We start from the raw sequence: 13,123 nt of genomic DNA on the forward strand, positions 1-13,123 counted from the left end.
TTTAAAAAAACGTAGAATATTTAATTATATAATAATGTAGATATGTGCTTGTTTAATCCTTTACAATTAATGTTAAAGATAACGATGTTGAAACCCGTTTTCTGGATCTTTAATTTCATGCTACCAGCACAATAGTTTAAGCAGTTGTTTGTATTCACCAGCTGGTGCCTTGGTCTCAGAATACCACAGAGTGTTTGCTCTCCTCTGGTCCGGTCTCTCCCCCGCGTCGCTGTCGCCTCGCTGCTGCTTTGTCCGCAGATGACTCGGCAGCCTCATCCGGCACCTGCTCGGCCTCACGGAGCTCCCGTGGCTTCTGGTGCGACTTCTGTTTGACATCGGGCCTCTTGAGGAATAGTTGCAGAATAATTGTAGAGAATGCTCTGTTCTTTGGTTCAATTACTCTTTAGAGAGGAAAAGGTTCACAGACATTTAGCCTTCTTTAACAAGTGTGTGTGTGTGGGGGGGGGGGGCACATAACAGCCTGTTTCTTGTATTTGAAGTGTTCAAATGATTGTTTGTTCTGTTTGTTCTGCTTCAGGATCAAAGCTCTGACGGGAAGAGTCAAACGAGAAGGTCTTTTAGGCATCCCGGGACGGTTGAATAGAAAATAGAAGCTATTGCAGCTCAGGTGCACTGAGGTGCGGCTTTGTGAGTTTGTTTAACAGCAGCTGTGACACACTTGTGAGGTTCAATGATCCTGCCGGGATGTGAAGGCATCGTGTTTGTTGCAGCAGCTGAAAGAACAGCTGAGAAGAATCGCCTTCAGAGAATACAGCAGGGGATAAGTAGTATCCGTCTCAACACACACTTAACATCTAAATGTTACACTTTGTTTTTTTTGGCTTTTGTCCACACAGTGTGTGTTACCTTGTGTTTTGACCAAGTTATTTTTAGTCTTTTGGGGGGCAGATTATGCCTCGATTAGTCAAGTAGAGAGATGAAATCAAATAAAGGGATAGAAAGATGGGGAATGCCATGCAACAAGGGTCCCCGGTCGCATGTGACCCGGGGTCGTGTTGTAGACCACCAGGCTCACTCAGACATGGGTCTGTGAATGCAGCAGCCGGTTCATTTGGACCGTTGAAAGAAGCTGCTGTGTTCTGTGTAGTTGGACTGACACAACACCTGAACAATTCAATCTCAGCCAAGATTCCTGCAGCAATCGTTTTGGGATATTTTTTACATTTAGTTTTTGTTAATTTAATTTTATAATGTATCAATATTTTTGATGCAATCTAATAGTACTGTCTAGTTAAATCAGCAAGCCTCTGGCACCAAGTTCAAAAATGTATGTAGTGGCAGAACCATTGTATTCTAGCCACTGTGATAAGCCCCGCCCCTCTAAGGTGGGAACGAAGGGAATGACACCTATGTGATTGGTTGAAAATGAGGGCGACATCTGATTGGCTACAGATAGGTCCATGTGGAAAAACTGCAGTTCCGGATCGAGCCACAGGGGAGTCTCAAAAATCTGTAAGTGTGTAGCGATCCACAAATAAATAGACAAATCCACATAGAAATGAATAAATATATTTGTGATTTTTCTTGTATATTTATATAAATTGTAATTTATGTGTGCATTGGAATGTATTTGTGAATCTTTCTTAAATTAAATATATTAGTGAGTCTTTGTGTAGCATTTGTGAGTCCCTCTGTGTACATTTGCAATTATTGAGACTGATCTGACCTCATACTTGTTGCCTGATTTAGTTCTGCACACAAACGTCTCCATCCTGTTTACGGCACCCAGAGAGGAAGGACCATGCAAGCTATTTATAAAGGGATTGACATCTTTATTTAGCCTAATACAGTACAGTGCAATGGTTCACCTTAATCCAGTGTTAATACCGTGAACCCTGAGCCCACCATGACTGGTGAGCGTTCGCCTGATAGCAAAAGTATCCAGATGGAGTCAACCCTGAAACGTCGCTATAGTGTAGAGTTTATGACATAAATCATTTAGGATTCCACTTCTTGGTAATTAAAACTACAACACATTTTAGATTAGAGTAAAAAGTTGTATTACTGTGATTGTTCAGGGGGATCTCTTAAATATTTAGGCGTGGTTATGACGGTTGTAAAGATGGAATGTGTAACATGTCTTCTCACAGATAACTCCCTCTCCTCCTTCCATCGCGTTTATGTTTTTGAGGGATGTGAAGATGGTCCTCAAGCGTTGTAGGATGAAGAGGAGACATTTCCACCATGGCCGGTCCAGTTGGTGTGGATGTAATGACCGGGCTTCGACAGCAGTTCATACGTGTGGGCTCCAAAGTAGTCCCTCTGGGCCTAAAAAACATAAACAATGTTTTACACCCACACAGACATACCAACGGCTCATTTGACAAATGTTAAATATGTCGGCCTTCAAATTGCTTGTTTTGTTAAACCAACAGAAGAGTTGAATCTCCCTCCCCCTTCAAAACAAAGAAGAGATGCAAAATAGAGTCCAAAGACAGATGAGTAAAAGTGTCTCTACGTAACTGTCGGGGTCCTAAAGCCCTAAGATCCAACGTGACCTCTTAAATCCGTCCCGCCTCCTCGCCATATGCTCAGTGGGCTCCGCAGCATCGGGCCGTCTCACCTGGAGGAGGTTAGCGGGCAGCTTTTCATGTCTGTAACCGTCATAGAAGGACAGCGCTGTGGTGAAACAGGGCATGGGGATGCCGTGCTGGACTCCGGTGATGACCGTTTTGCGCCACGACTCCTAAACAAAGAAATGAACCTTGTTAACAACGGTTTGTTTTTATGGAACGCAACATAGCGTTTACATTTTTGTGGGAACTCTTTCTGGGAATATTAATATGCATGTAATGTAATGTTCTTATAAAGTGGATGATCACCTGAAAAAAAACCCGATTGCGTTTTCATTCCTGTAGTGAGCCGCTTATACATCTACCATGTTTCTAAAAAACAACGAAACGACAAACCAATGACCGGCTCAAGAAAGGGCCATCCACGTTTACGCTCTGGCAACCGTAGATCTTAGTTCTTCTACACGCTTGGCAATCTCCAACCGCACTATGAGATGCAGACATGTAATACAGGCATATGATGCCACTCAGGAGCACATTATCTTCAGTCCAAGTCTATTGCCGAAGTTCTCAGGTCTGTGTGACAATGTGTGCAGATTGATTCTTGCAGACTCGCTATGAGCTTTTCCTTTTTGAAGGAGAAGGTGGAAAGTGTGATTTATGAAGTGTAGAAAAAACTAAACGTATTGCCGCTGTTCCCTGCTGCGTCTCTCTACTCGGGTCTCTTTGTGTCCCCTCGGGTCGGGTGCAAACGGTTCGGTTTTCTAGACGATTTCAATGATGTATACACAATGAATACATCCACATGTCATCTCCATGACAATACAATGTCACAAAAGAATTCACCAGATTCACTAGTTTGAAAACTACTTTCCAGAAAATGGCATCTCAGACCGCTGACAAGTGGAGCTGTTCACCTTTTTCTTTGTAAAAGAGGAAGTAACGGAGTTTTGTGTTTGTCAATAAGGGGATTGACAGATTGATCTTTGGCCACTTCCTCCTTCCTCCTTCCTCCTTCCTCCTCATACCTGACAGTCCTGCACAGCTTTACTGAAGAACGAGTCCAGCAACAAGTTCTGCAGCTCAGCGTCTCTGTCAAACGCCTCTTTGATTTCACCCAAGAACACACTGGTGATGAAGGTGAGGAGCAGCTTTAGCCAACAATCGTCACAGAAAAGAAGAAGATTCTAAAAGGAACATGTCATTACATAACTACAATGCATTAAAACAAATACCATCACCTGGTCAAATGGTGGCTCGCACTGCAAGTCACACTGAGTTACATTTGATTTGGGTTTACGCAACTTCTTGCACAGATTACACAAAAGAGATCAGTGTGACATCATCTCCTCGTTCATTTTACAGGAAGGATTATATATTTCTTTCATTTAGAGGTCTCACTCCAGCATTCCACAACTTCAGACATTAAGACTTATCCCTCTTCCCTTAGAATAATTAGATAATCAAAAGTACTCTTCCAAAATCTTACAAGTAAATTAAATCGATAAAAAAAAAAAAGAACTTCTCCATTTCATTTCTTCTCTCTTACCACAGTTTTCACCATCAGTGTGTAAGACACCTGTTGCCATAAAAGTTGCACAAGGCTGCCGTGAGGCAAGGCCCGCGCTATGGGGACACGACCGTACCTTCGGATGATGCAGCCTCCTCTCCACATCAGAGCGATGGCTCCGTAGTTCAGGGACCAGCCGAAGTCTTTGGCCGCCTGCCGCAGCAGCATGAAGCCCTGCGCGTAGGAGATGATCTTGGAGGCGTAGAGCCCCTTGAGGGAGGAGAGAGAATAGAAATCAGACATTGTGACACAATTTGGAGTGAATATTGGCCACCGTAAAAACAAAAGTACATTTTGCAATCATAAATGAAACTTCTATCCTCTCTTTGGCAGCGGGCTGTGGTGGTGGTGGTGCCGAGATGAGGTCTAATTGGTATCAGCTGGTGATGATGGTCAATCAGCCCCAGCTGTGATTCATTTGTCTGAGTGTGTGTGTGTCTCTTCCCAATAAAGAGCAGTAGGAACCGAGACGCGGGGGGGAGGAGCTTGGGCGAGAGGTCTCATCCGATCTCCAGTACTACATGTCAAATAAAAGGTTTTGTTGACCATAACAATCCGTGGTGCTGCCTCTATATTCAGTCCGATACTCACGGGATAACAGAGAAAGCCGTTACACTCTCCAAAACAGTATCAATAAAAAACTAAACGTTTTAACCTTGATGGCGACCGGATATGGCGACTTCGTCAGTCTTAGCGAGGTGTGCCTTTAAAAACAAGTAGAGTACACGTGTGCTCTACCTTTCTGATGTCCTCCAGGAAGGCAGCCTTGTCACCGCTGAATTTGACCCCCTGTGGCCCTGAAAGGCTGCGGCTCGCCACAACTCTCTCATCCTTCAGAGAGGACAGGCATCTGGCAAAGACAGCCTCTCCTGAAACACAGATAAGGAAAGAGACGAGGGTGGGGGGGGGGGGTCAACAAGGTAAGCTCTCTGCACACGTCATGTTATTGGAGACTCACTCAAAAACAGAGCTCGGTAAACATTCATTTAGATGTTCTGAAACCCTCTACAACACATGATTACATATTATGCCATCACCACAGCCGTGCTGCAGGAACACCATGCCAACACCATACAAACAATGCCCGAGGATCTGCATGACTCAGCAGTAGTTAAACAAGATTCAAGGCACAACAAATATTGTGAATATAAAACATTACAACAACAACAAAAAAGATTCACGGCACAACTACATGAGAGAAAAAAGAAAAAAAAAGAGAGCCAGTTGCAACAGACAAATGTCAATTAGATTACCAATGTGTCAAGATAGGAGGAACTGTTGGGTAAGCATGACTTGCCAAAAAACGACAATGATGCAACCGACAGGCAGAGAGCCAGATGGAGAGAAAATGTGTCCAGTGCGGTAAACTATCCTGGCGAGGAATGTTTTCCCCATGGGGGTCAGAGAGGCATCCATGCCCTCTGTGCCGGCCTGTCAGCTCCATAGAGGCATTACAAAAGGTTTCATTGTGTGAGAGCTGAGCCCGTCTATCTCTCTCCATCCCAACAGGATCTACGGCACTGACGGGGTGCGAGGAAACAAAGGGGTTTCATAAAATCTTATCTCTGCTATGGTTGCAGGGGTTTTGGTGAGCAGCGAATTTCTGCTCCAAAATATCGGCATGATAGAACTTTTACTAAAGGTTTCTGAAGTATGTCCCATTCACAGACTGTGTCTGTCTGGTCAGGCTCAAACTGATATAAAGACATCTTTTGTACTGGATTATTAAACTCCATATCTTTATTTTGTCCACGGCGGTCCATGACTGCCATACAGGGAGAGCACAGACCAAAGCTGCAGAGAGTATCACAAATCCCCCTTATGTCAGTAGAGATGAGCGGGCCACGAGAAAAGCCGTCAATCTTCTTAGCGGCAGCCACATCACTGGCCAGTAAAGCTTAACGTTAGCTAAAACAACTTTGCCCTTCAATTTGTTGAATTTGTGTTGAAATCCTAAAGGTGTGACGTAATGGAGTTTGCCAAGTCATCATGGATGGCGGTCAATGAAAGAAGGAAACCAGATACTTCCTCGTCTACACCTCCTTTCTGTCTCTCACCGATCAGAGTTACGGGCGTGCCGTATTCCAGGGCGGAGATGGCCGTCCACTTCCCTGTGCCTTTCTGTCCAGCACTGTCGCGGATCTTGGGCAACAGATGTGTCCCATCAGAGTCCTTGTATTTAAAGATGTTCGCCGTGATCTCGATCAGGAAGGAGTCCAACTCCGTCTTGTTCCAGTTGTCGAAAGCCTGAGTGATTCAACCACAGTGGGATGAAATATAGCCAGCCACACTTTGTCGTTTCTTCATTTGGTTAGACAGAACTCGCATGCCACAAATAAATACGAATGAAGAGAACATCTTAAAGCTCACCTGTGCCATCTCGTCGTGGTCCATACCCAGAACATCCTTCATGAGGTGATAGGCCTCACAAATCAGCTGCATGTCGCCGTACTCGATGCCATTATGGACCATTTTCACAAAATGACCTGCCCCATCATCTCCAACCTGCACAAGCAAGCCCATCAGAATAGTGCGAGACGACTTGAAACGACAGAAAGTAAAGTGAACGTTCAGCGCACATTAAACAGCACTCACCCAATCACAACACGGCTCTCCTGTTCCGACCTTGGCAGCGATGCTCTGGAAGATTTCTTTTATGTGTGGCCTTCAAAATAAAGACAGCAAGCATTGAAATTGATTAACGTACTAAAACGGAGGAATGAATATTCTCAGAGGTATTCATCGTTCCAACATGCCCAACAAGTGTTTTAACATTCATGTGCCAGTTGAGACGTTTGCGATGACTGACCAGGCCTCTTTATGTCCTCCCGGCATTAGTGAGGGTCCATAACGAGCCCCTTCTTCTCCACCACTCACTCCACTGCCGACAAACAGCAAGCCCTTCTCTTTCAGACTCTTGCACCGCCGCTGTACGTCAGAAACACAAATACCGTGAGAATTTCGACAAACAGAAATAAAGATTTACGGAAAGAAAAAAAATTCCCTCCATGACTTACTGTTGTGTCTCTGTATTCAGAGTTGCCCCCGTCGATGATGATATCTCCGGCCTGAAGAAGAGGGACCTGCAGAAGAACAAATGCAGCACAATGCCAATTTATGAAACTAGGAAGGATTCTATTTTCCACAAGTGATTGGAGCACAGTTTCAGAATGAACTACCAACCAGTTTGTCCACAAAGTCGTCCACAGCCTGTCCCGCCTTGACCAGCAGGACGATCCTCCTGGGCTTCTTCAGCTTGGACACCATGTCCTCCAGGGACTCGGCTCCAACCACCTTGGAGCCCTTGGCCTCATTCTTCAGGAAGTCGTGCACCTTGGACACGGTTCGGTTGTAAGCACAGACCTGTTGATGAATTTGGGTGATTACTGGGTGAAATAAAACAAGGGTACAATAAATAAATAAAAGAGTAGAGCAAGTTTTACTGCCAGAAGTTCTGGGAATGAAGTGATCATCTTACCACGAAGCCGTGGTCATTCATGTTCATGATGAGGTTTTGGCCCATGACAGCCAACCCGATCAGTGCAATGTCTGCCCTGTTTGGAGAAGAGGACACACCACAGTTACTGACCGTCTGGGACTGAGCATCAACAAGGTCATTTACAAACTATCCACAATCACACAAACATGTTGGACATCTTATCTGTAATGTGTCTTCACTCCATGCTGGACATTTTACACATGTTTCTACTAAACACTAAAGCTGGGCGCTAACAGCTTAATGTACACAAACACGTCAATAATATTGCTCTGGCCAAATTAAACGACTAAAGGCTACAAAGTCTAACGTTACAATGAATTAATTAGCGTTACAGGTATATGCCGCTTCACTCCCACTTGAACGGCTCTCTGAATAAGTACAAACTAACTGGAGAACTTACTCAGCCATTGTGCGCAGCGGATGAGGTGTTTGGTAAAGTCACAATGTTCAAATGACTGACGGGCTTCACTTCAGATTTCCTCCTCGCTCGTATTTTACTTCCTTGTTCTTTTCTCAACGTGACGAGGGCGGGGAGAGGCTCACGTTCGCCCTCGCAGAGTGGCCGACAGACTGGCCAATCAGACGACGGACAAGCAAACGGAAACCATGTTGTTCCCCAATTCTCATTGGTTCAGAATCGTGAGCAGATGTATCCGTTCTCCTATTGGTCCATCCAGCCGTCTATTACAATACGTCAGAGCACCCCTCCCCCTCACCACCATGGTCCGTTTGTGTTCATGACAAATCCAACGTACTCATGAAATATAACAGAGGAAGACAGTATTCTCTGGACTACTGGACACCTACTAAAGTAACATGTTGAAGTAGTTGTACTTTATTTAAGAGGGGAACAAAATCACTATTTCTTTCAGATTTTACATGAACACGTGTTAACAATTCCATACTTCTCTAGATTAATTAAACCAACATTAACTTGTGTCCCCTTGTCACATTTAAGATGTCTACGAGTTGGTGGTTAGCAATAGTACCAAAAAGGGGGTTAATAAAAAAGGTCCATAGGCCTATGTCCGTGGACCGTGGTCCAAAGAGGTAAAGTGTAGCCTACTAATATTTCATTTAAATAAGAAGAAAATATTAGAGAAAAGGAAATGTCTACGAAAATGTTCAGCAGATCTCAGTTTGTACCTCTTTCCTCTCCCATGAATTATTTCACAACCCCTCAAAGGTGGAATGCTACTTATACACACTGATGAATCACAATCTAATAATCTAAAATATAATCTCTTAGACAGATTTCAACAGAACTGAGCATTTAAATACATTTAGCTTTTAATACTTATGTAATATGAATATACTGTTGTATTGGTACTTTCAGTGACGTTGCGGATTCTTCCACCACTGAAATGTGCAGTAGTAAAGTAAACAGTTGCTGAAGTTTGTTCATTAAATATTGCAAATGTTTGACTTCATTAAAAAACAAGTGTTTCTTTTTTAAACTGCTTTCATCTCCACAGAAAGGAATTTATATTAAATTATACGGTATAACACAGAAATAAGTGCACTATGTTGTAATTAAGAATGGATTATGAGAGCGGCCCCAATACGAGTTGTGCCAAAAGGCACAAAGGAATGTAATTTATCTTTCCCAGTTATAATCGTGAATATATACGGGAGTGCTAGTCTGCTTTCAATGCTGTATGTGATTTCACACGGCTAAACCATCCACAATGACTCATTTTGTCTTCTACTTCCTGGAAATCTGTGGCAGGTCACAGGAAAATGAATGCACTCATATTAATGTCAAAACGTCTTTACGTGCATGAGAGACAGGGATGAGGAAAAGAATAGTATGGGATGATAAAAGTATACAAAAACACTAAATTACATGAGATACTAATTTTAAATGATTACTTGCCATTTCATAATTTTGTATCCATTTTGACTTCCATAAAAGTATTTTTGTTGCCCCTTTTCCTTCCATCTAATCGGTTCCTTGTTTTCCTGGATGTGGTTGGGCAGCACACAGGTACCAGGAAGTTGCAACACGTAAAACACACACACACAATGATGAGTCAAACTGCACAAAGAAGTAGACGGACAGGCTGACCTTGTTTTGCTAATGCACAGTTTGCACTTTTATTTTTGCCTCATTCACTAAACAGTTCAATGATGCAAGATTACCATACACAGAATTAGGATATCTGCATGACACATCTATGCTATACAGCGAATGGATTATAATTATTACAAATACAGTAAACATATTTACATTTTAATTCAAGCTCCATACAACACAGATATTTACAAAATAAGTATGAAAATGAAACCAGTCTGACAAATAATGTACAGTGTTAATGTTGTAGTTTGTCTTTTTTTCTTTTGGTGGACAAATCCAAAGGGAACGCAGTGAACTGATATTAATTGTCAGAGGGGAAGATGGAAACTATCATGGCTAGTGTTGTTTTTAAAGGCATCAACGGAAAACAAATTAAAGTGTTGAGGTGAAGAAAGACACCATTACAACAATAGTATACTGTCATTTTAGATGTCACTAGCTACTTCATATTATATTCCCTGATATTAGAAAAAAAATTAAATGAGTTAAAAACCTAATTTTGTTATACTTCAAGTGGCCAGGCTGACTAGCATGAGTAGTGAGTAAATATTCTTCAAATCAAACGCAGACTTCCACTCAAACCACTTTCTAATAAAGAGGAACTCATGTAACTCACCTCCCCTGAAAAAGATGAAGTGGGTTACATTTGAGTTATCTTCTTTCCATATTTTATTAAACGATGGAAAAACATAGTACATCTTCATAGTACATTCAACGCTCTCCCAGTTCAGACCGGAAGAGGCTGTCACACCATCATTTGGTTCACTCTGAGTAGAACAACTAAACCGCACAGACTTTATTTGATCAGTTAGTTGAACCTTTTATTAATATGTGCAAAGAGCTGCAAACTAATATGTACATTGCAAACAATAAATACACAATCCCAAATAATATACCTCTGCAAATTAGTCAGTGACGTGAAAATGTTTGCTCCATATCGATACGCATCTCTCGCCATACGCTGAGGGGGATGTGAGGTGCGTTGCACTGAGAGCCTTGATCAGTGCATAGATAGCTTTTCATTATTATTTTTCTTCCTGTGACCGACAAAATATTTTCTCAGAAACAATTCAGCAGGTTTCAGTTTCTCTGACCAGCAGGTTGGCTGACCCAAGGGCAGTGACGCGCCACAATATTCACTCATTCTGACTTCTGAGGCGTATTTTTCGTGTCTTTACATCGGCAACCAATGAACACATGTCCTCAATAATTGCACTAATATCTGTAACAGGCATTGGCTACCTCTGTTTCGAAACCTTCGACCCTAATGTTCCTTTCATGAGAGAGAGGGCATACTACTGGTTGGTTGGCCAGCGTTCTCTGAATGCCCATCTGTGCTCGTCACATGTCTAGCATTTTAAGAAACAGAGGTATAATTTAGCAGGAGCCAAATGTAGCATCTGTATTACAATGTACAGCACAAATATTTTCATAAACAATATCAGAAATAAAACCCTTTGCGTATATGTCGTCCCTTTAATATGTCTTTCTTTCTAATAACAGCTATCCAGTGTCGCCTTGATATGTGCTCTTATCAGTCTTCCTGATAATCATAAATAATCATGAGCCAAACATCTGCCCTCGTCTTGCTAAAGATACGTGTTCATGTGCAAAACAAGGTTAAACACCAATATAGCTCGTTATAACTTAAGTAATAAATGCCCTGTTAGATTTCTTACAAAACTTCAAAGTGGAGTGATTAAAAGCATAATAGAAAAAAACAATGTTAATAATTAAAAAAGAAACGTCAACCCAATGAGAGTTAGATGAGTGACAAATAGAAAATAACAAATGGTAACCGGTGGTGCTGCTGAACAGTAAGTACTTCTTTTTAGAGATTTTACCCAGCGCTGTCATGACAGTGAGGGAGTCATGTGGTCGACCATTCATCATCCGTACTGCAGGCTGTGTGCTCGCAGCTTCATCAATTATCCACTGGCCTCAAGGCCAGAGCATTGGCACGTCAACCTCCTGCTCACGGCTTCCTTCCACTTCACCGCGTTGCGTCACATTTTCACTGATGAGATCTGATGTATTTTGGATGTTGACACAAATGCATGATTGTAAGTAATCGCTTGACCGACGGCACTATCGGGGTTGGCGTTGGTGAATGTGCACGGACTGAAGAGCGGGATCTAAATATCACATGGATGACGGTGGGAATCCAGCCGGCCCTCAGGTCTCGCTGAGGTGGGACACATTTTTCAGACTTAACATTTAGTTTCCTAAAGCCGTTTAGGAGACAGCAGAGAGGCGGCGACCTGATCCCGTGAGGAGAAGAAACAATTCTAAATTCATTAGCAGCAGTAGATCTTAAAGTAGCCTTGCTTTTGTACATGTTCCCATGGTTTCAACTGTAAGCTATCTGATTTGGTTTAATTTCTTTGAGGAAGCAAACCTGTTCATCTCCCGAGGACTGCTGCAGTTAGCATGCAGGCGTCTTGATTAAAAAACAAAAACAAAGATCAAAAATTGAAATCAAACTCGACTCGGGAAACAAATAACACTGATAGAGACACTTTCTTTACAGATGATTGGCAAACTGAAAATTAGCGGCCAGAAAGAACAGTTTCTGAAGAATCGTGCACACACAAGTAGACTATTACAACATGCTACTAGTTAGGGAGTTGGGGAATGACGACAAAGCGGAACCAAAATAGATCGAAACAGTGTCAGAAAAACCAAAACACAAAAAGCCGAGGAGGAAGAGGAGATGGGGAAGAGAAATAGCGAGGAGGAAAGCTAAGCTGACAGAGGGTTGTTGGAGGGCGAGGGGGAGGCAAATGTCTCTGGAACTGAAACTTTTAGTCGCGTGAAAGGAGACTTAAGCCACAAGTCTACTCACAAGAGAAAACTGTCAAGAATCACAATGATTAATACAGTAAGTGTAACACTTGGTATGTTCAAAAGGCTTGCCAGAGACAATGGCGCCGTGGTTTCCTGTGTGCCAGTCAAGTCACTCAGTTCTTCATCAGGCCACTGCGCCTCCTCGCCAGCTTAGATCTGTGGGAACAGGATTTTATGTTGTGACCATATGAGAATGCCGTCTGCAGAATATAGAGTTGTTAACTGTCGTTAATGTGAGGGCGCTTTCACAAGCCATAGTCCGTTCCACTCGTCCGAATCAGAGTGAAAACAGAGTGTTTTTGTTTGCTTTTCTATTGAGCCTGATTCTGTTTCCCCGTGCACAGAAAAGCAGACCAAATTAAAAACACAATTAGCTGAGGGGTGTCAGTTCTTTGTGATTGTCAGAGTAACAACAGATACCCAAAGGGGGACACAAAGGCAAAGCCTTCGTTTCAACATTGTGTAGACATATATTATTAAGTGGAAGTTCTGGAATTTCTTCTCGTCGTTTAACTGTGTGCATCTCACCTAATGCCCGGCAGGCAGCCGGCAATCCTCTTTTTTGTTGGTTCACTTCTTCTAATTGAGTCAGATTA

General features: G+C 42.6%; 2 protein-coding genes across 24 annotated transcripts in view; both read right to left on the bottom strand.

Moving 5' to 3' along the window:
- Positions 1–1,769: 1,769 nt before the first annotated feature.
- Positions 1,770–8,110, bottom strand: pgd (phosphogluconate dehydrogenase). The gene is made up of 13 exons (XM_056423559.1): positions 8,004–8,110; positions 7,583–7,658; positions 7,288–7,467; positions 7,122–7,187; positions 6,914–7,032; positions 6,700–6,769; positions 6,475–6,609; positions 6,162–6,351; positions 4,843–4,973; positions 4,181–4,314; positions 3,563–3,662; positions 2,585–2,707; positions 1,770–2,289 (listed from the first exon to the last, which is right to left on the bottom strand). The coding sequence occupies exons 1-13, from the start codon at positions 8,009–8,011 to the stop codon at positions 2,170–2,172; spliced, it is 1,452 nt and encodes a 483-aa protein (XP_056279534.1). The 5' UTR covers positions 8,012–8,110; the 3' UTR covers positions 1,770–2,169.
- Positions 8,111–9,670: 1,560 nt separating this feature from the next.
- The window catches only part of kif1b (kinesin family member 1B), a 60,271-nt gene continuing 56,818 nt past the window's right edge, over positions 9,671–13,123 (bottom strand). For all 23 annotated transcript variants that reach the window (XM_056423556.1, XM_056423554.1, XM_056423555.1 and 20 more), the window contains one exon: positions 9,671–12,683. In XM_056423556.1, coding sequence (XP_056279531.1) covers positions 12,641–12,683 — 43 coding nt within the window. In that variant the 3' untranslated portion in view covers positions 9,671–12,640. The remainder of the gene's footprint in view (positions 12,684–13,123) is intronic.

Source organism: Pseudoliparis swirei, chromosome 9 (assembly GCF_029220125.1).
Source record: "Pseudoliparis swirei isolate HS2019 ecotype Mariana Trench chromosome 9, NWPU_hadal_v1, whole genome shotgun sequence".
NCBI lineage: Eukaryota > Metazoa > Chordata > Actinopteri > Perciformes > Liparidae > Pseudoliparis > Pseudoliparis swirei.